At 38.0% G+C, this 23,719-nt stretch overlaps 1 protein-coding gene across 1 annotated transcript; it reads right to left on the bottom strand.

Moving 5' to 3' along the window:
- Positions 1–156: 156 nt before the first annotated feature.
- LOC122641024 (BRAP2 RING ZnF UBP domain-containing protein 2) lies at positions 157–23,478 on the bottom strand. Its single transcript, XM_043834339.1, has 12 exons — positions 23,220–23,478; positions 22,951–23,066; positions 22,746–22,854; positions 22,513–22,627; positions 21,376–21,473; positions 5,547–5,653; positions 5,173–5,422; positions 4,984–5,037; positions 4,593–4,736; positions 3,339–3,403; positions 460–514; positions 157–357 (listed from the first exon to the last, which is right to left on the bottom strand). Exons 1-12 carry the CDS (start codon positions 23,436–23,438, stop codon positions 214–216), a joined length of 1,476 nt encoding a protein of 491 aa, XP_043690274.1. The 5' UTR covers positions 23,439–23,478; the 3' UTR covers positions 157–213.
- Positions 23,479–23,719: the final 241 nt, after the last annotated feature.

A 23,719-nucleotide genomic window follows, 5' to 3' on the forward strand; every position in this document is an offset into this window, starting at 1 on the left:
TCAAAGTTGTGAGAAACTTGAGGCCTAGACATAGAGACAACTTTAATCCTTTTTTCCTTTCACAGGCATATAAGAGCTTAAGCATTGTAAATTTTACATTGGCCAACCTCCAAACTATGTAAAAAGTAACCAATATAAAGAAGAGAAGGAAAAATCTACTCATAATACACACATATACATCAAAAGCATCATTTGGCTACAAAATTAGATACATCAGCTTCTCCTTTTGTTATTATTCTTTGAGGCCCGCTTGGCACTACTTGGTATTGGCAGCTCCGGGCCATCCTTGACTTCAGTTGTTGTTGGATGCTGCAGCTCTGTCTGGGCTGCTTCAAGTTGCACCATCAAACCTCCAAGCTGTCAAAGAGAGGGCAAATAACATCAAGGGTCCCCGGTAATTTTGATTATAATGGACAATAACATTCGGTTAAATCTGACTGCAGTGTTGAGTTGGCTTACCTGTTCCTCCAAGTCTTGTATTTTCTTATCCTTCAACATCAATGTCTTTTTCTCCCTGCACCAAAGATGCATGAAGATTAGAAGAACAGCTTCTCTTTTTTTCTATTTGACCCCAATTCCAAGGCCAGGCAAACAGGGGACAGAACTAAGAGTAAATCATTGTGTCTATCACTGCTCAAATGCAAGCCCAAGCAACTCAAAAACAAAACCTCTGCCTTACATTGCAGTATGGAGACAAACTCACCAAAATGTGGTGATTGATGACAACCATTGTTGTTAAAACAAACTACTTACCCTATTACCAAAATCAAAACAATTTCCCTAGTTCCTTCATAAACTGCTCCCCTTATGAGAATAAGGATGACAGAACTGCGTGCAAAACCACATAAATGATCTCAGTAGAAGATCCTCACTGATATACTCCAAAAGAATTAAGGGGGGAGAGGAAAGGAATCTGATGCAGAAAAAGTACAACAGTAGGTTACTTGTTAGTGGAAGTAAGCCTTGAGTTGAGTTAGACAAATGTTGAGCCTTGGGTCCAAGGGGTTTTTGTTGTAAATAGCCACTATAAAGGGCCTAAACTGAGAGTAAGAGCTAGAGATGCAAGATTAGTCAAGTAGGATTAGTATAATTAAAATTGTGAGTATTTGGGTTGTCCTGTTAGAAGTCAACTAAATTAATTCCTAGAATCATTAGGAATTTCCATATTCAGTTTTCAGAGTCCTAATTTGAGTAGGAGTGTCATAAATCGTTTTGGCTTTTCCAAGTAGTGGATTGAGTTCCAAGTCATCACATGAGTATTATAAAGTTATTTAGTGAAATCTATACATAGATGTAGTGGCCTATGGCCTCACCCATAAAACTCTGAGTAATATTATTGAAGTTTCCTTGAAGTACTATGGATTCAGTTTTGTTTTTCTGAGTAGATTCTCATGTTCTTTTTTTCTTTTTCTTTTTTTTTTTTTTGGGGGGGGGGGGGGGGAACAACTCAAGTTTAACAAGATGGATTTCTAAAACCATAGCAGGTGGATTCCTGCCCAGTTATCTCCTCTACTTTCTATCTAATGCTCTAACCAGACAACAGGCAGATTCTAGTAACCAAGAGGAAACACTCAACCTGAATATCAGGCCATTCTGAACATTATATTTCAAATTATAAAGTTTCTCCTTATTTCTCTAGTTGGTCTGTTTTCTGGTGATCCTGAGTAGCAAGTCACTACTTTGATAGTTTCTAGCTTGGGACTGGTGTTTGCATTAAAATCATTAATTGAGTTTGTATGAGGTTTTTGCCAATCCCAAATAAAATTGCAACTTCCATTTTCTGACCCCTATATTGAGTTGTCATAGTTCTGCACTGACCATCTCAAGACAGCAGTACTAGTCCCCCAACAAGCGACATTATAAATACTGTGACCTGTTTACAGTCTAACAAAAGAACATTATGACAACAGCTGCACGGAAATATACACCTTGCCACAGAAAGCATTAATTATCTACTGTTCTGTGCATAGTTGTCATGGCATCTAGGCAACCCAAGGCGTCGTAGAGGATCCAAAATCAAGGTGACACCAACTACGCGACCAAGGAGCCTGGACGCCTAGGCGACACCTTGACAACTATGGTTCAGTGTTGCAACCTCTCAATATCTACTCCTCTCCACAGGCTTTACTGTTTTTTGCAAAAAATACTCGACTTCTGTGCTGACTATAAAGAGTTGTAGTTGACTAAAGTCAACCTTTTACATCTCACAGATTATCATCGATTATGGAAGGACTATGCCTCTTGTGGAAAATTGTTGTTCTTGGCTCTTTGAAGCAAAGAGAGAGGAAGGAGATGGTATTGTTATTGTTATTACTACTAAAACTGATGCATTTTTTCAAAGTTCTACATTAACGATGGCTTTTGATCGTTAGTGAAAAGGTCCCTCCCTTCTTGGAGCATGTGTCTCATTGAGATTATGTAATATTCATTAAATCAGAGACCTCCTGTTAGATTGACTTCCATCAAAAGTTCTAGTTGAAATTAAATTTGATAGGAGCAGCATAACAATGCATCTTCCATAAACTATTAAACTTCCTAAAAAAAAATATTTGTAACGTAGGCAAATAGGGATTTAGGGTTATTTGTGGAATCTATCTACCACAGTATTGGAAAAGATGAAGTGTTTTACAACCTTCAAGACTGGTAGGGCATCCCTTAGTCTGCAGTTATGTTATCCATATAGAAGATGCTGCATGTAATCATGTCTCAACAGGTTTTGATTTTAAGCATTATCTGGTTACAAATGCCCAGTGCCATATCATAGAGGCTAGGGATGTCAGCCCAGTGGATGAGAAAAACTACAGAGAAATCAAAAGGACATTACTGGCCTAACCAAAACAAGCCAAAATATTATCCAACTGCAATGTGTTTTGAGGTACTTCCTCATGATACCAGATCCCTTTCCCATAAGCCTACGCTTATCAATTGGACTTTTTTTTTTCTCCCCTCTCTCCCTTTTCCAGGTTTATCGATTCAACTGTTTTGTGGGGTTGTCTATCTATAGGGAAACAGTTAGACTTCAAAATCACATTTAAAAGAATGATCCCTAAATCCAAAATCCGCTCCCACCCCTGCACTTGAGGGAACTGCAATTCAAATCCAAATATCCAACTTGTCCACTCTTTCTACTGTGAATAGTTCCAGTATCATGCCTGAATGAAGCCTTTATGCTTGAATAATTAGTAATTAATTAAGTATTCAAAACCAAAGTTTATAATAAGATTAAATGGGATCTAGGCCTTAAGTATAATAGATAAGGAAAACCTATAAGTAGCGATTGCAAGCTTTGAATTTATCATTCATATTGTAATGATGAGGAATTATATGACAAAGCATACCTTTCTTCAATTTCCAGAATTTTGGCCTCCCAAATTTTCTGATTTTTCACAAGATTGTCATTGATCTGCAGCAGAAACAGAAAATGCAAAAAAGTCAGTAAGAACAAGAGTTGAGTAACTAAGAATGAAAAGTAATTCAAAGTAATAAATGCTTGTCATCCTCCAAGCATGGAAGAATAACTCGGTCGAAACTGCGAGTTGTCTCGGCTTCGCAGCCTACCGAGATGAGATGTGGGTCGACTTTATTTTAGACCTGATTTCGCATGGTTTCGACAGGTAGCGACCCTGTTTCGACCATATTTCGGTAATTTCGGAAGTTTTGACCTGAACACCTATATAAAATTCCCTTATCCCTATCGAAACTTGATGAAACCTGGCTCGAAACCAGGACAAACACTTATTTATGCCAAATATCATTTAAGTAATGAAATAATATTTTGTTATTTCATTTATTTAAGATATTATTCATAAATAAACAAATAACACTCTATTTGAATCCAATAAAAACAGTTAAAAAATCAAATTCTAAAATGATAAAAAGTAAAACCCCTAGTTCAAGAACAAAAACTGGATTTTCGGTGGTAGGTGCAATTTTCAGCTTTTCTATGTTAGGTTTTCTCAAATCTAAAAATTCCATAAATCTTAATATGATAAAACATTGCTAAAAAACAAAAGAGCGGTTAAATATTCATTTGTTTTGATGCCTAAAAACTTATTTCCATTCAGAATGATTAAAAACAGCATTCGCGCACATCAAATTAAGTTTGACCGGAACATAACTCCTTCAATATAAATCAAATTTAAGCAATCTTGGAATTGTTTGAAAGCTTTCCAACAAATCCAAGATTACTTAAATCTAATATATATTGAAGGAGTTATGTTCTAGTCAAACCTTATTCGATACCATGTCCAAGAACAATATATACTATCAAACTTGGATCAAAACCACAAATATTATTTTGAGTGTTCTCTATGTGAAACTAATGCATAAATTGGGTTCAAAATGTCAAAAATAGACAGCACAAGAAGAATCTAGGCAAAAAAACAACATTTGGGCCTCGAAACCAAAGTTTCGAGTTGGCTTGGAGAAAGGATCAGGTCTCGACCGATATATGGTCGAAACCTGGAAAATCTCGGTTTTTGGCTGGTCGAAACCAGTGTCGGCACTGAGTTCTTGATCCTTGCCTCCAAGACTTCCAATGATAACTATAAGATCTGCAATAAGCCAGTCCAAGATGCAGCAGACGGACTTACATCATCAAAAAATCTCTTCTCTTCAACACATTTATCCAGCTTGGCTTGCATCTTTTGCAATTTAAGATTTACCGCCTTCTCAACAGCTTCAGAAATTTCTTTCTCAGTCTCCTCCTCGAGCTCAAGCAACAGAGACTCAAAATACTGCGGTCAAACCAGAGGAAGGGATTAATCTAATTGCAAGACCAAGAATATGCCATATTTATCAACCTAACTGATATCTACACTACCAAGTCATTCAAATGGAGGAAGCAGCAGAAGTTCTTTATTCAGTCTCCACAGTTTTTTCAATTTCACACTTCACAGTGAATTTTAAGCTCAACCATTGGATCAAATTGTAGAAAAAAATTGAAAATAAACTTTTGCTGTGAAAAAAGACTAATAGACTTACTTTTCTTTGATTCTCCAGTTGTCTAGTAAGGAGGTCATTATACTCGTTAACAATCTGTTGAAAGCATTTAAACAAACAAGAACCAGACAAGAAATGTCACAAGAGATTAAAATTTTACATAAGTGATTAAGTGTTGATAAGGAAAACAAAAAATCAAAAGAATCATGCTAACGTAAGAACAATAATTACAGCTTCAACTTTACTGTTGAATAGAGCCTCACTGATTCCAGAATCCGCACTACATTCACAACTTCCACAACCACCATCTGCATATGCACACTGAGAATTTAACTCAACTAGCTTCCCATCAGTTTTGGATTGGATTAGCCGGTGGACATAGTTGTCTCCTACATAGTCCCACACACGTTGGGTTTCCAATTCCAAGGAATAGCAGTGTTGTGTTTCTTTCCAATGTCTGATAGCATGACCTTCTTTATACCTAAATCATAATTTTCCTTATAAGGGATGAAATCCATTACATAAGAGAAAAATCTGACAAAACATCATGAGTTATTACTATTGAAAGGGATGATAATTATATGGAAAAGAATGAAGCTCATTACCTCCCACAGCCAACAAAACCACAGATAACACAAATCCAGAGATTTTCAGAAGTTTCACAAACAGAACATGTGGTCTTCACGGGTTGTTGCTGGCAATATCGGCATACCTGAAATGAAAAGTTAAATTCAAGTTAACTGATGATATCATGATGCTTTTCAATGGCATGACAAGGGACAAGCTAAAGCCATCAATGGTAACTTTATCCAAAAAGCCAAACTCAGATAATGAAAGGAACAAGTTCGAGAAAAGAAGGGGGGAAAGGGAAAATAAAAACGTATACTAGTCACATGTTTCCAACAGGCTTTTGTTAGGCCCAGAGATGGGACATTCTGAGGACATTTTACGTTTGGTGGTAATGCATAATTTATAGTACCTGAGTTTAAAACAATCTTTCACTTTTTTTGTACAGTACAGAGATATTCAAAAGATTCCTTTACTTCCAATAGTAATCCTGTAGTGTGCCTGTAGAAGAGCCTACAATTACAGATTTCCAAGCCTGAACTACAAGGAAAGGTGGTGGAGAGAGGTTAAAACTTATTAAGATTTTAAAAAGGGAAAAAATCACGGGAAGAGAGACAAATCAGGTACTGTTATGGAGCTCAGAATTGTACCTTGAGAAAGGAAGAGAAGAGTCAAAGGAGAGAATCAAATGACCACACCTCACACACAATCAGAAAACTATAGGGGCTATGTCCTTTATGGAGATTGAAGTACAAAAATAAATTATAGAAACTGCCTAACTACTTGAGGACTACTAACTTGAGTCTTATAAAAAAAAAATAGAAACATTTAAAAAATCCTTAAAAAAAAGACTTTGTAACTCAAGACTCACCTGAGAATATAGAAAACATATCAAAGCCCCCGGGACTTAAAGGTAAAATAAAGTCATGCTCCACTGGAATACCTAATATTTTGGTCCATGAAGTAAACCGGTAACATATCAAGCCCGCACCACATGTAATATCAGAACAGGCAATGTTTCTATCTTGCAACTGCATCATAGTCTTGGTGGAATGAGTTGTAAAAACCCAGGTCATTCGGGTGAAATTTTGGTCCATGACAAGTAAACCGGTAACATATCAAGCCCACACCATATGTAATATCAGAACAGGAAATGTTTCTATCTTGCAACTGCATCATAGTCTTGGTGGAATGAGTAATACAAACTCAGGTCATTTGGGTGACACGATGTTTTGATTGTGTTTCCCATCAATGGGATAAGAATGTAATCTGATAAGTTATCCAGCAAAGTTTGGTTACATAAAGATATAGTCTATTTCTAGTAGGCAAAATTTTGACTTCAGATGTTAATAAGTCTGAGTAATCCAATATCCCCCCCCCCCCAATCAAACAAAAAAAAAAGAGGACAAAGAGAAAGAGAATTTAAAGGGCCATTATGGGAGTGAAATTTAACAACATAGTTGAATGAATCATTTTTCCAGCTAAAAGTGTTCCCCTCTCAGCCGTGGAAATTCAAGGTGATTGCAGGAGGATTCCTAGAAAACCTTTCTTTATTCCTCTTTTTTTTATTATTTTTTCTTATATTCTGTCCAGCAGACACTACCCCAATTGATGCAGTGGCATTATCTTGGTTAGACTGGCACGACCCTAATGCAATCCAGGGTTCCAGTAACCCGGTTCGGATCGCTTATGGGCCCACCCGAATACTACACTACTCAAATAGTGAGCGGGTGGCAATTCTGTAAATTAAGGAAGTCAATCTAACAAAGAGAAGTCGTAATTCATGGTTAACAGAAAATTGGTTTGAAAAGGATAAACTAGGAATGAAGACTAAAATAAGGAAGAAAGGAGGAGTATTTTGGAAACCCAATGATTATTTTCGTTTTTATAAAGACTGAAGACTCATGGGGTCTTCTTCAACGTCACGACACAAACAGAAAACCAGAGGAAAGGAGGAACCACTTCGAAGAAGGGATCTCTTCGGTAAGAGGTTCAATGGGTCTAATACTTCGGATACCAAGTCACACTACCAACCCCAATTAAAAAAATAAAGCAATAAAGTTTCAGTTATATTCAATTTGTTCTTCTATTTTAGATCTTGTTTCAAACAAAGTTCAAGAACTCGCGAGATCTCGGCGAGTTTCTCGGTTTTTTGAGAAACCGAGACGAGGTGGCATACAAGTTGAAAAAGTGCAACAACTCGATCGAGATCTCGCAGAGTCCTAGAGAATCTCGACCCAAAGACCTTTATATGAGTGCCAGATCTCGAGATCTTGGTGGAAAATCTTGGTATACAGACACCTATCTATGCAAACCTTGGTATACAGACACTTACAGACACTCATTTATGTCTAATATCATTTAAGTAAATGTTTTTGTATTTGTAAAACATTTACTTAAGATATTATTCATAAATAAGCAAATATCCCCTGTTTGAATCCAATAAAAATAGCTAAAAAATAAAATTCCAAAAGGAAAAAAAAAGACAACCCCCCAGTTCAAGAACAAAAACTGGATTTTTGACGGTAGGTGCAATTTTCAACTTTCTAATGTTGGGATTTTTCTCAAATCTAAAAATTCCATAAATCTTAATATGGTAAAACATTGCTAAAAACAAAAAGTGCGGTAAAATATTCATTTGTTTTGATGTCCAAAAAAATATTTTCATACAGAGCGATTTTGACAGCATTCGCACACACCAAATTAAGTTTGACCGGTACATAACTCCTTCAAAATAAATTAGATTTAAGCAATCTTAGGCTTCTTTAGATACCAGTAGATTTTCCAGGATGCTAAATAAAATATGCAGTAATGAAGATAAATACAAGTGAAACTTTGAGATGAAGAATGACTTGTGTGCGGAGCAGGTACTGCAATCCTGGTAAGGATCGGTCGCTGTACTCAAGGGGGGTAACCCCAATCGATCTGCCAATTTGCAGGCAGTCTTCTGCTGTGAAAAGTAGGCGGCTGAGCCGGCCAAATATTTGAAAATTTGAAGAGATAAAACTTGAATTTGTATATTACTTGGAGAATTTGAATTACAATCTTGATACAGGACTCTTGAAGAAAGCTTGAAGATAACTGTTACCTTACAGGTTACTTAAAAGATATTTGAAGCTTGAGATAAAAGCTTGGACTTGGAGTTACAGACTTGGACGAACACTTGTTGAAATATACTTGAAGAGTTACACTTGAACTTGAAAAACACTTTGAATAAAATTAAAAATTAAAATTTAAAGAACACTTGGTGTAAGAACTTGAAGAGCTGAGTTACAGCGATGCTGCGTACTACTATTTTCCTCTTCAGAGATTCTCCTCCTCTTGGAGAAGACGAAGGGTCTTATAGAGCTTTGGAGGCTTTGGTCTCTTTACTTTTCCACCGAAAGCAAACCTTATCTCGAAGGAATCTTTGGCAGAGCGTAGAAGCAAGTGGGCGTGGGCCCAGACTGTTGATATTTGAGGCAGAGTCTTGACTTTTGAGGCAAAGGCGCCAAAAGTAGCCTTGGACGGTAGTGCTACAGTAAAAAGTCATTTTTACTATTCACTACTTTGTCGGTAGAACTTGAACTGTTGAAGAGAGACTTCAAAAACCACACCGAGGCATTCCACGTGTCGAAACATTGTTTTCCTCCTTAGTTTGGTTTAGATGGTTCACTGTATTTGAATGGGCCCAGTGGTAGCTTGACTATCTAGGACCAGAGATAGTAACTGGGACACGACTTTTGATACAGCCACGTGTCAGTTGCTGAGCCATTCTTTTGATGTCGTCATGGCTGACGATTCTCCAACATCAAGGTTTGGAGATTAACCCATGGGCTTATGGCCCAACTTTCTTGATGTTTGGCTCATGGAGCGTCTGGTGGACCTTGTTGAGGAGAACTATTGACTGGTGAGGTCCAGCCCATCATCAGGGTCTTGAGCAAACTGGCCTTCATGGAGGTGGGGGTCAATGGACCCAACACTTGAGCTGGTTTCTTCCTTTTCTTCTTCAGTATCAAGGGCCGCAAGCTGGGCCTCGATCTCTGCTTGTTTGGCCTTTAGTTTAAGGCGTCTACTGTTGCTGGTCTTGTCTGATTTTTCTGTGAGGGCCATTTGAGGGGTAGTTCTTGTGAGAGATTGGATAAGGGCCTCAGGGGTGCATCTTTTTAGGTCACATTTGTCCCACCATTTGACCATGAAATTCCTTATGAGAATAGGGATAGAGCAATCAGGGCCTTCAGACTGCTCGACTGCATATTCCCAATACATGATCCAGGCCAAACGGCAATGGATAAAGAATCTCAATAGATCCGGCTGTTCAAGGATTTGTTCGGTGTGCTGGCAAAAGATGTTAAGAGCATCAAACACTTGGATTGGCAGGATATCTTGGATTGGCCCATAGGCGGTCCACCATCGAGGGAACCAATTTGGAATCGTGCTTGAAAACTTGAAGTCAAAGCAAAAAAACCATGAATGTTGGTTCTTACTATTTTGGTAAAGGAAGGCATGGTGCCAAGCATCCATGTAATCAAAATAGTGGTATTCTTGTGGTTGGTAGATTTGAGAGAATCTTTTGGGAGTGAGGGGATGTGTGCCCCAATCTTTTGAGTTGATAATTTGGAGGACAGTTACTGAAGTATGGGTGACTAGGTTTTGATCATTCTTGTCAAAATTCTGTTTGATACGGATGGAATCTGTATCAACAAGAATGAATTCATAAAACTCTTGATTTTTTGAACTGTTTGGGGAATAGAAATTCCAACCTTGGTAAAAGACTCTTTGGGCGATCTCAACAGGAGTTTTGCAACCTTTGGTGAACTGGTCATCAAGGGCGAAAAGGTCTTGGTAGGCTTGTTTGAGGACATATTGACTTTTGGGGATGTTCTGGGTAGGAACTGGTTTGGACACTGTTGTGGAAGAACTGGGTCTAGTAAGAGACTGGGAGGACCTTGTATTTGGGACCATTTGGGTGGACTGGCTAGCCACGACTTGGGTGAAGGGAATACTTGCAACAACTGATTTGGAAGGAGAAATCTTGACTAGTTGACTTGAAGGAGCAGACTTGGCATAGGAATCTTTTGATTTAATGCTGGTTTTTGGTTTGGGAGGCTCCTTGGGAGCCATGATTACTGAAATGGTTTTGGGACCCTGCAGGAATTCACGGGTCAGGAAATCAGGAATTGAATTCATTTCTCCTTTGATATAAGTTATGTCAAAATCAAAACTTGATAAAAGGGCTTGCCATCTTGCAAAAATCTGTTTTGAAGCAATATTTTGAACATCATTTTTTAAAACTTGTTTTGCAGCACTGCAATCAACTCTTACTAAAAATTTCTTGTTTAATAAATCACTTTGAAACTTTTGAATGCAAAGAACTACTGATAGGATCTCTTTTTTTATGGTACTATAATTTTGCTGGGCTGGGTTCCAAATTCCTGAAGCGAATTATACTAACTGTTCTTTGTCATCTTGGACTTGCTTAAGAATGCCCCCATATCCTAATTTTGAGGCATCAGTTTCTACAATTTTGAAGAGTGCTGGATCTGCAAGCTTTAAGCATGGGATTTCTTTGACAAGCTTCTTGATATCCCGGACTGCTGTGGTGTGACTAGAAGTCCAGGGACTTGGTTTCTTCTTGAGCCTAGAGTAAAGATCTTTACATAACTGGCTAATTTGAGGAATAAAATCTCTGACATAATTTAAGCTTCCTAGGAACCTTTGTAGTTGTTTTTTGTCTAGGATTTGATCAGGGAATTTTTCAGCAAAAGCTATAGATCTTTCTATGGGAATGACTTGATTTTGATAGATGTAATGGCCTAAAAATCTAACCTTGGTTTGGAACAACTCCATCTTTTTCTGGGAAAGAACTAATCCACTAGTTTTCATAGTGTGGAAGAAGCTCCTAAGATGCTTGAAATGTTGTTCAATAGACTTGGAGAAAACTAGAACATCATCAATATAAACTATTATGAATTGGCTGAAAGGATTGAGGATGTCGTTCATAATATTTTGAAATTCACTAGGGGCATTTTTTAATCCAAAAGGCATTACATTCCATTCGTAATGACCAAATGGTGTGGTGAAGGCTGTTTTGTAACGGTCTTCCTTATGAATTTGAATTTGCCAGTATCCAGATTTGAGGTCAAATTTTGAAAAAATGGTAGCTTGGTAAAGTCTTTGGAGTAGCTCTTTTTTATTTGGTATAGGATATCTGATCCATTGTAAGGCTTCATTTAGGGGCTTGTAGTTAATGACTAGCCTGGGTGTTCCTCTTTCTATTTCAGCATTTTTATTAACGTAGAAAGCAGCACAACTCCATGGTGACTTGCTTTTACTTATTAAATTTTTGTCAAGAAGATCTTGAATTTCTTTTTTGCATATCTCTTGTAGTTCTTGGGTCATTTGAATGGATCTGGCTTTTGTAGGAATGTCCTTATCCGAAAAACTTGGTTCATATGGAAGATGGACAATATGCCTACATCTGTGCCAGAAGGCATCAGGAAACTCTGAACAGAGTTCCTTTTCAATTTGGGTCTTGGTGCTAGAAATTTGTTTCTGAATTGTTTTATCTTGGAGTCTTTGCTCAATAGTTCTATGATTAACTTCTTGTTTTAGATATTGCAGGTGTTTTTGTTTATTTTGAATTAGGCTTATAGTTGATTGTTCTGAAATGGCAACTATTTTAAGCAGATCTATCTCTTTCGTTTTGGCTTGTTCAAAGAACTCGAAATGAACTTTTTTGCCTAGGATAGTTGTTGTGATTCCTTGATTTGACACAGTGAAGGGTTTTATAAGTTCTAGGAAAGGCTGTCCTAAAATGACTTCAGTGTTAATATCTTTTACTAATATGAACACCTGTTTGAGGCAAACTCCTTGGCTGCAGATGTGAACATCTGAAAGTTTGTAGTTGACATTTAATCTTGATCCTTTTGCTCCTGTTAACTTTTGGGTTGTTTTTTCAAAATATTGGGTTGGGACTAACCCTTCTTGTATGCAGTTCATTTGGGCTCCTGAATCAATCAGGGCTATAGTACTGATCTTATGGGAGGAAGATATGACAATAGTTATGTTGACATACCACTGTTGGCAAATGACTTTGTTAATGATATCTACAAAATCTTCATTATTATTTGGCAAAGTTTGTGTATTGTTATTTTCTTCTTCTCCTTCTATTTCTACTACCTGTTTTAATCATTTTAAGCCTGCCATTTCTGCTTTTATGTTCTTGATTTCGGTTTTTAAATCGTTGGTAGTGACTTCTAAATTTGTGATTCTAATTTGGTCTGGATTTTGAGGAGTAGGAGTTTTGTCAAACTTTTTATAGATATTTTTTATATTATAAGGGGTTGCCTTAGTTTGGGGTTTTGTTGATGAGACTTGTTGTAAGAGTTCTTGAGCATGTTGAAGATATAGGGTTTTGGTATGTTTATCTTTAATTTGATCAACAAAATTTAGGAATTCTTCTGGTTTGTTAAAGTTTTTTATTCCTTGATTGGTTTGTATCATATTGATGGATTTTGATGATTCGGAATCATCACAATTTTTACAGAAAACTCCTTGACTACAGTTACAAGGAGAAACCTGTTCATCACTATCACTATTTGACTCATTTTGGTTTATTTCATTTTCTTGGGGTTCTATTTCATTCTCGAAGCTACTTTCTTCTAAGTCAGCTAAGAGTTGAATTTTTGTGTCATCAGGCATTATAAGGGAATTTATCTTTTTTGCTAACCTGCAATATTTTGCTATGTGGCCTGATTTTCCACAGTTGTAACATCCCGTCTTGGTGTTATGGGTTGGCCTTGGTTTTGAAAAAGGCTTCTTGTAAGGCCTATATTTCTTAGTGGCTAGATTTGTTATCTGACCTAAGGTCTGGTTCTTTCTGAGTTTTATACTTACTTGAAAATCTATTTCTGGACTTCCTAATATGTCTATGGCTCTTATGTTTCTTTTGGGAAATACTTTTCGGATCAAATCCAAACTGTTCGCAAAATCCTCCTAACTCTTTTTTGTAGGATTTTGATTCTTTCCTAATTTGTTTTCTGAGTTTGATGTCTGTACACAAAGCTAATCCTTCTTTGTGCACAAGACCTATGAGGTCACCATAGGTGAGAGTTTGGTAGGGAATTTCCCCATTGTTTTCTTCTCTTAATTTTTGTTTGAGTTTTTCGGAGAATAAACTGGGTAATCCAGTAAGGAACTTTTCTTTCCAGCAGGGAAGATTTGCATCTTCCCTAGTTAGAACCTTGGTCATGAACGTGTCTTTGTACCACTTGAAATCATGTAATTTTTTACATTTAAGGTTTGAAAGTTGTTCAGAAGATCTATCTTTAAGTCTTGTAGGATCTCCTAGAAAATACTTGGTTATGCTGAAAATTAAGGTATTTACTGCATCTTCGACTGGTTGATTTTCAACTATGATTGGTAATCCTTGTTCATTAATTTGAATTGCATTTAATATGGATTCTTCAGTTGGACTGAGAACATTATCCCACCAACCTTTCAGCTGCCCGGTAAATCCAGAAATAATTATTTCTGCTATGGCTTGATCGGGTATGTTCTTGATCCGGTGGGCATTGCTCACCATGGTCATCTCTTGAAGCTTATTTGCAAGATTATAATCAGACATACCATCTATGTTCCATTCATAGATGGTACCACTTTGATAGTTTGCTTAGGTAAAATCTTTTCTTTGTTCAATCTGGAGATCTGGGTAAGTTGGTCTAGGGTAGTAATTATTGTTCATGTATGGGCTAGTAATAGCATTTACTTGGTCTTGTTCTTCATCATCACTGGACGATTCAGATAGAGCTAATTGTTGGATGTTTGCCACATTTGAAGCAGAGCTTCCTTGTGTTTATTTTTTAGGTGTGTCAGGGACAACCAAGTTTTGTAACCTTGTGGAGATCTGGCTTATCAGATCTTTGTTTTCCTGAGTATTCAGGTTTTTTAGGCTTTTGTTGGATATTGTAAAAGGTTTGAACAAAGTTGTTGTTGAGGAAGTACTAGCTTGATTTAGAGACGATGGTTCAGTAGGGGTGTCCTTTTGAACTAAGTTCTCTATCCTAATTAGTTGGCTTCCTATGGTTTGTAAATATTGATTTGTATAATTTGTTTGTTCTATAACCTTTTTGGATCCATCAGTAACTCCTTCAGTGGATCTAAAAGGAGTTGCCGAGATTTCTGTGTTGTTTATTTTAAACTTGATATTAGAACCAGGAAGGTGTATGGTTTCAATGGTTTTGTCATCAGCTAATTTCCAGGTGTGGTATACCTTTTTACTAGCATTGATGTTTGAGAAAGGATAAGGAATGCTCCTATTACTTGTATAGATGTCTAGGTATGTGAAGAACATTATGTTAACCTTGATGGCTCTCATTTTATCATACCAAAAGTTCTTGATTTCTTGTTGTTTCTCTTTTGAGAAGTAGCTAAAAAACCATTTTCTTTTTTCACCATTTCTGGGTGAGTTGAAATCTATCCTGAGTTTGGGTTTGTCTATCTCATAGTCTTCTACTGTTATGACACCAATTCTTGCTTCGTGTTGCATGTCAGTTTGAGTTGGTGAAGTTGGTTCATTCATTTGAGAAGACTAGTTAGACTGTTCTTCATAAATTCCCTGGGTAACATTACTATTATTTGGAGTATGTAATCCTAGGATTTGGAAGGTCCTTAGTTGTTCATGTAACCTTTGGTTCTCTAAATGTAAACTTGTTAAAGAACTAGATGTTGAGGCTCTACTTGGGACATGACTGAGTCTTTCAAATTCCTCATTACTAGGTTTAATTTGTTTATCTTTTCTCTGGAATGTTATAGTAGCCATTCCATCTTGATCTTGATTTATGGATTCAACATCACTATTTGGTTCAATAAGTGACTCTGGGCAAAGAGCCTAGAGACACCATTTTGTTGGAAATTTTATGTCTTTCCAGCTGACAGTTTTTGGATGAACGGTTCTAGAATGGACAAAGTCTGTTTCTATGAACGTAGTTTGTCCTTTGATAGTTCTTCTCAGGGCTTTAGGTCTTAAAGTTCTCATGGCCTTGTACTGGATCCTATGGATTATAGCAATTGGTATAGACCCTTGTTTCATCTTATAACCACTTGTAAGGATGTTAACTTTGAGAGTATCTAAGAGATTTGCGTCATTCAGGGAAAGGTTTATATCTGGGTAGCAATTGAAGTAAACTGGGCCTTTGTGAAGACTTGTTTCTATCATCCCTAAAAGGGAATCATCAAATTGTAGGAACCTTTGATCCCTGAGTTCAAGCAGGAGGGCTACGTTGAGTCATTCCCTATGCAGGGGTTTTATGGCAACTTGGATAAGTCCTTTGTGAAGGTAATTGAAGTCTTTTTTAAGTTTGTTAAGATTTGAGGGATCTAGGAGTTGGATCTCTTCCATATCTGGAGAGTAGTTAATAGTTTGTTCAACCGTCTTGATAGTTTCAGTGAAACTATACCATTCTTGTTTATAAACTTCTTTGGTTGGGACCTTGGGTAAGGTCCAGTTTTGAAGAGACTGGTCAAGATCACTTGTGAGGACTTCATTACTAATAACTTGATTTGGCGAACTGAAGTCGCCGACTAGTCTCGAAGACATGGATCTACTTAGTCTACTCATAGTTAGCGCATCATATCCCCCCAAATAAAATATACTTCCATCCACCAAAGGGTGAAGGAGATTTTAGTTGCTAAACAACCGCTAATTGGGACTTACCTCTTGCCCACGGCTCCAAATAGCCACTAATTCTCACAACGCAACTCCCAGAGGACTGCCGGAAAGTAACTTGAAAAGGAGAGAAGAACTTAAACTAAGGGTCGACTAAATAGATGCTTTGCTCTGATACCAGTAGGTTTTCCCATGAAAGCTTTCCATGAAAGCTTAAATCTAATTTATATTGAAGGAATTATGTACAGGTCAAACTTAATTTGGTGTGCCCGAATGCTGTCAAAATCGCTCTGTATGAAAATATTTTTTTGGACATCAAAACAACTGAATATTTTACCACACTTTTGGTTTTTAGCAATGTTTAACATATTAAGATTTATGGAATTTTTAGATTTGAGAAAACCCTAGCATTAGAAAGTTGAAAATTGCACCTACAACCGAAAATCCAGTTTTTGTTCTTGAACTGGGGGGTTGACTTTTTTTCCTTTTGGAATTTGATTTTTTAACTATTTTTATTGGATTCAAAGAGGGGGTATTTGCTTATTTATGAATTATTAGTAAATGATCATTTACTTAAATGATATTAAACATAAATAAGTGTGTTTGTCCTGTGTCTGTCCTGGTTTCTGGCATGAGTAACTGTCTGTCCTGCTTTCCCACTAAGTGAAACTCCTATTTGGACTTCGTTTTTGCAAATTCCGATAGTGTCATTGTGTTTAAATGGCCTAAAATAGGCTGAATACCAAGTTTCAGACCCAAACTAGGTCTAAAACCCAACGAGTTGAGGCTTCAAGTTGGAAAACAAAAAATGCACCAACTCGGCGAGATCTCGACTCGACTCATTTTTCCCAAGGGTCGAGTTGGTACTGAGTTTCGAGTTTTAGTACCTTGGTTTCAAGTATGACGTCAAATAGAGCTGATTGGAGGGAAAGGATCCACGTTGTTCCTTTTTCTTTTCCTTTATCTTTATCATCTTGTCTTCGCTAGGATGCATGTAGCCAACCCCATCTAGTTGGGATAAGGCTGAGTTGTTGTTGTTGCCCTCGTTCAAATTGAATTCAACCTTCTTTTGCCAATTTCTTCCAAGACGAATCTACGTTTTTGTCGACTCTCTATACTCTCCACTTACCTCTCAATTCAGCTCTAAACCTATAATTCAATACTTAGAACCCCTTCAAAATGGATGTCCACATCCAATTCACCAAGTTGAATTTAATATTGTCCAACAGCTCATTACAAACTTTTGATTTCACCCAAAAATTCTTTAAATTTCCTTCCATACCTCTTAACCAAAAGAGGGAGCATATTTGGCAGAACTTTCTTCACCTTAAAATTAAATATGGAACATATTGGAGGAGGAAACGCATCAAGACATCAGACTCCTAAAAGAAAATCATTATGGAAATTTAGTGAAGGATGCATCTGTTTGTAACCAAGCAGATTACAAACATAATTTGTAACTGTTACGTGCCTAGGTGGCATGTGTGGGATAATTTATTTATTATTATACTTTAAATAACATTTGTATTTGTTTACTAGTGGTAGAGGTTGAGTCGTGTAGTGGTGGTAGAAGTTATGAGTCATAACTGTTTTACGTTAGATTAGGATAATTACTTGGGATTAGGATAGTGGGATTAGAATAACTACTTGGGCTGTAACGGTTGCTATGCAACCTATTTATTCTCATTTTTAAATATTAAGAGTAGCTAAATTATGTGATTACATCTAACTTCTCTTGCGAGAAAGAGGTTTGGCACCTCCCAATCAGCCAATTCGCTCCTTGTTCTTTTCTTATTATCTATTTCTTCTCACCTTCAAGATAGTGAAGTGAGGGGAAACTCTGCACATACCAGCCTGGTACCAAAGCCTGGGAATGGAGCAACGAGTGGAGAAACTCGAAGAGGACGTAAGTACACTCAATGATGGGAAGCAGCAAATCTTGACCAAACTCGATGGGCAACAACAGGTGCTCGCCAAGCTTAGCGAGATGTTCGAAAGATTGATTTCACCACCAGCTCCTCAAACGGAAAGGAGGTAGGAGAGACGTCACGCATCCCAATGCCCAATCTAGGAGGAACTTGGTTTCCCCTTCTCACACCACTGGCACGTACTACTACCTCGCAGCACTCCTTCACTCCGAGGTTAGTCAAATTGGACTTTCCGCGTTACAACAGAGAAGAAGATACGACGAGTTGGACCTGTAGAGCAGAGCAGTTTTTCAACTTCCACCAAACACCTGAGGAGGAGAGGGTGGCATTAGCTTCTTTCCACTTGGAAGGAGACGCGCAGATGTGGTTCCAAATATTTAAGCAAGATCAAAGAATGTTGCACTGACGCACCTTTTGTGATGGATTGCATTCTAGATTCGAACCGACCCCCTTTCAAGACTTCTTTGGGGAGCTCGCCAAGCTGCAACAACTTGGTACTGTACGAGACTATCAATCCCGGTTTGAAAAACTCCTCTCCAAGATGGATCCTCTTCTACCACACCGGCAGGTGAGATTTTTTGTAAGTGGACTAAACAACCAAGTCAAGGCCGACGTCCTTGCTAGTCGCCCCACAACCTTATCTGCAGCTATTGGATTGGCTCGACTGTACGACACCCATGACGAATCACTTGAAAGAAAAAGCTTTCCTCCTGACATTGAACCTCTTCCCGTTCGTCGAATCTCATCAACAGAGATGCAAGAAAGGCGGGTTAAGGGACTTTGTTACAACTGTAATGAACGATTCATGCCAGGACATCGATGCAAAAAATTGTTCTTGATCGAAGGTTGTTATGAGGAGGAAGACGCCACGTGGGAAGAAACCGATGCAATGCAACACCAACTTTCAAAACTTGTTCTTGAGGATAAGATCAGAAATTAAGGAGGGAGTTGTTACATGCCTAGGTGGCATGTGTAGGATAATTTATTTATTATTATACTTTAAATAACATTTGTATTTGTTTAGTAGTGGTAGAGGCTGAGTCGTGTAGTGGTGGTAGAAATTATGAGTCATAACTGTTTTACATGAGATTTAGATAATTACTTGGGATTAGGATAGTGGGATTAGGATAACTACTTGGACTGTAACGGTTGCTAGGCAACCTATTTATTCTCGTTTTTTAATATTAAGAGTAGCTAAATTACGTGATTACATCTAACTTCTCTTGCAAGAAAGAAGTTTGGCACCTCCCAATCAACCAATGTTCTTTTCTTATTATCTATTTCTTCTCACCTTCAAGATAGCGAAGCGAGGGAAAACTCTACACATACCAGTAACCGGAACTTTTTAACCCCCCCCCAATATAATGATGTGGCACTATATTAAAAGGTCTAATGAAATGATTTAGCAAATGAGAGAGAGGGTGGAGGGAAGGAAGATGCAGAGGGCAAGCCTCGCTGTGAAACCCAACGATATAGGGGAGATATGCGGGCGGGGTCGGATAGGCAAGGGGACTGCTCACTGCCACTGCTGTTGTAGTTGGTTCGGCGTTGGTCTTTGCTGAAAACGCACACTTTGATCTTGTTGTTGAGAGGGTCTATGACTCGCTTGGCTCTCACGTAAACTTCCATTGTCCACCTGAAACCCAGATATCAGAAAGCGAAGCTGGTTTTGCAGAGAGAGAGAGAGAGAGACTGGAGTGCAACTTTAAATCAGAAGTTACGATGAGATGGGCACATTTATACGATACAATGGGCTCATGAGGCAAAACATTGCCATGACAAGCTCACTGTTGGAGATTCTAATCTCAACGGAATCTTGGCTATTATCGTAGGCCCGCAGCTCCTCCAATCCAACCGAACCTCCGTCGGAGAAGCCTTCCGAGGTGCCAATCCTATAAAACTCAATCGCTTCGCCTGCAACTACTTCGACAACAACGCCACCTGAAACCCAGATATCAGAAAGCGAAGCTGGTTTTGCAGAGAGAGAGAGAGAGAGAGACCGGAGTGCAACTTTAAATCAGAAGTTACGATGAGATAGGCACATTTATACGATACAATGGACTCATGAGGCAAAACATTGCCATGACAAGCTCACTGTTGGAGATTCTAATCTCAACGGAATCTTGGCTATTGTTGTAGGCTCGCAGCTCCTCCAATCCAACCGAACCTCCGTCAAAGAAGCTTTCCGAGGTGCCAATCCTTGAAAACTCAATCGCTTCGCCTGCAACTACTTCAACAACAATGAACATACCTCAAATCTCTGCCTCTGTCTCTATCTCCACCGCAGCGCCGATTGCACTCAATCAGTATACACACAAATTGCATTTGTTCCTCTCAGTTTATATGGCCATCAAGTCCATCTCAAACAAGGATTCCTCGATTTCATTCAGTTATGAAAGAGGAGAATGATGCTCTACTTGCAAGCTTACAAAATGTAAGATTGGATGGTTGGAATTATAAGGTCGGGATTTTTCATGATTCATTCATGAATAAACTAATGAAAACGGTAACCAATGAATTGGAATTGGGAGTACCTTTTAGAGCTTAGACGAATCAAAAAAAGGGTGCTCCAAGTGCACAAGGATCCCACCACTTGAGGGTCTAGGGAGGGTCATAATGTACACAGCCTTACCCCTGCTTCGCGAAGAGCGTAGACGACTCAATGAATTGGAATTTGGAAGGTTCAAAGGACGGACCAACGCATCCTATCTCGGTGCTATTTGTACCATTTAACCAACCCATATAAATCTTAGCAGACATTAGAGTACAGATCACAGAGTTTTTCGCTTCACAATGTGTTTATAAAGAGAGGAGTGCAACTGTGAACTCTTTGATCCAATTGAGTGCCTTTGGGTTAGGGAACATAATAGTAAATATCTCAGTTTTACGGGGAGGGTGGGGTGGGCGAGCGAGATGTGGTAGGCAGAGGGAGGGAGATGCTGGAGGTGGGGAGGAGAGAGGGAGGTGGAGGTGGAGCCAAAGACAGAGAAGAAGGGGAGAGGAAGTGGGAAATTACAACCAAAAAAAAAAAAAAACACTTAAAAAGAGTGATAAATATAATCAATGGCAAAAAAGGAAAATAAAATATGATACAACCAATCAGTTGTAAGCCTCAATACAAAGTACAGATCAGTTTGCACCTCATCCCAACATCTAAAGTACTCCCCAACAGAAAAGGGAGGAAAAACATAAGTACTTGAAGATAATCAATGATGGCAGAAAGAGAATAAAGTAAAATTGCACATTTGAATATACAATCACAGAAGAGCATCCCATTATTGTAATGCATACCGGACAAGAAGAATCCGTCCATTTAGAAATACAGGAACAATGGAAGGAATGATTGCAGATAGTTGTGAGAATCCCACCCATGTCTTGATCTAATCTCTCTGCAAACATAGAGACAGAATTAAAGGACTTTACCAATCACTATATATATATTGTTAGTAGAAATAGAAATGGATAGAATGAAAAGAAGAGGTAAACATTGGCACAAAAAAACTCCTTGAACTAAAGCAAGGCTAAAATGTTCCCTACAAAAGCATTTTCTGTTTCACCTAACAAATAAGCATGTAGGTATTCCCCAGGCAGCTTGGTAGAACTCTGGAATCAGGTAGATGAAAATGATAAAGAAAAGCAATGGAGATCCAGGAAAGGAAGGGAGAATTTTTTTTTAAAATGAGACAAATCGGCTCTATCAATAACTATCAACTTACACTGACCAAAATCAAGCAACTCATTGCTATGATCATATTTACAGACATAAACAGACTATCCTCTTATATGTTTTTTACAGGCTAGAACTAGAATGGGGACCATAGGTACATTAGAAAACTCAATGTACAGTTGGCTTCAGAAAACAAGGAACAAACATTATGATCTGTGTTGACTTTTGAAGTTTAAAGTAGACATTGTTTTGACTTGTTGCATCTGTCCAGTTAACTGTCAACAGATAAAGCATATTAAGAAAAAAAGTTAATAACTTATAAGAGAAGCAAATTACAAAAAGATTGAAACAAAACCTTTACAATCTCAAACTCAGTTTGGTGTAAACCAGAGTGGTGGACCTCAGGGTCACAGCCCAGATTACAAGCTAATAGATGTCTTTTTTCCAGACTCTACCCAGTTTTTCTGGTATAGCAATGAGAAACATATTTTAATTGCCTCACAGTTCCCTTTTTTACCTTGTCAAGATAAAGTAGATAAACCACTTAGCTCAATACAGCAACATTATTTGACTTTTTATTTTTTATAGTAATGCAAAAGAATTGCAGTTACTCAAGCTGCAAAGCATTCCGAAGTCAAAAACATGCATCGGTAAAATTTTCTTCTCTTTTTTTTTTCCCGATAGATTGCATCAGTAAAGTTCTACAGGACTCATTGTAGAATTAAACTGGATTTCTTCAAATACTACACTGAAAGCCTTACCAAGGCAGACGGGGCACGAGGGCTGCTCAGTTGAGCTTGCAGGGGAGCTCTGTGCATGTTCAATTGAACCAGTGTACTGTACATCTAGAGTGAAAAGGACCCTACAAACCTCTACCTGTATTGAACCCCAAAAACAATTAAACCGGAGCCATAAAATAAATAATACAACTTTCGCAATTATGAAATAAATGCTTGAAACATAAAATGTAAAAATATCCTGGAAAAAAGCAAACCTCCAGTGATGAGAAACGCCTCCCATTGAAATGCTTGCAGAAATTATCTGTGGAACTCTGACTATCGAACCTCATCAGAATACTGTACCGATCCTCCATTCCATCACTTCTGAACTCCCAGTCAAAAAGAAAATCAATAAATAAACAATTTGACCCAACTAAAGAATAACAGAAAAAATAAATTACGATGTTCACTGAAATGAACCTGACAGTCCGCATTTCTAATATATGCTGAATGAAAGAACCACAAAACTGGCAGAAGTCCGCATAGGTCATATGATTTGGCACTGCCAGCACACAAACAAGTGGTTTCCTCCCTACCTAATAAGAAGAGTTCCAAGAAATAAAGACATGCGTTACATTCTTATCTGCTATAACTAAAAAAATTCTCAAAAAGATAATTTCCTCTTAGAACCAAAGACAAAAAATTCAGATAAATAAAAACTGATTGATCAAAAAGACAGAATCACTCACTGGAAGCTCGGAACTTGAGAAGGATACGTCTTCACGGTAGAGGTGCATGATCCCCCTAGTTTGCTCAAATCTAGGGTTCCCGGAAGAAAAATGTAAGGCCTGAGTAAGTCCCGAACCAGAAGGATCGCTCAGCTCGTCGGATTTCACGGTGGAAGGTCGAAGTGCATCTTCCGACGAGGCGCCAGCAGCGGCGCTGGCACTGGTGGAGGTTTCAGACATGGCTTGAGAAGCTAACTGAAAAGCTTCGCGCTAGAAAAAACAAACTGGAAAATTAACATTTAGAGCGTTCCTGACTCTGATTGTGTATGTAATTAATAAAAGAGTAAATTACTCCCCCCCCCTCCCCTCGATTATGCTTGAATGACAAACCTCTCCCCTGGGTATTAAGTAATAACTCTCTCCTCCCTTGCATTAACAAGATTCTATCAACCGTATCCATTCCGTTAAAAATGACTGTTAAATGATGACATCACCCTAAATATATTCATTTAAACCCCAAA

Source organism: Telopea speciosissima, chromosome 9, assembly GCF_018873765.1.
Source record: "Telopea speciosissima isolate NSW1024214 ecotype Mountain lineage chromosome 9, Tspe_v1, whole genome shotgun sequence".
Taxonomy (NCBI): domain Eukaryota; kingdom Viridiplantae; phylum Streptophyta; class Magnoliopsida; order Proteales; family Proteaceae; genus Telopea; species Telopea speciosissima.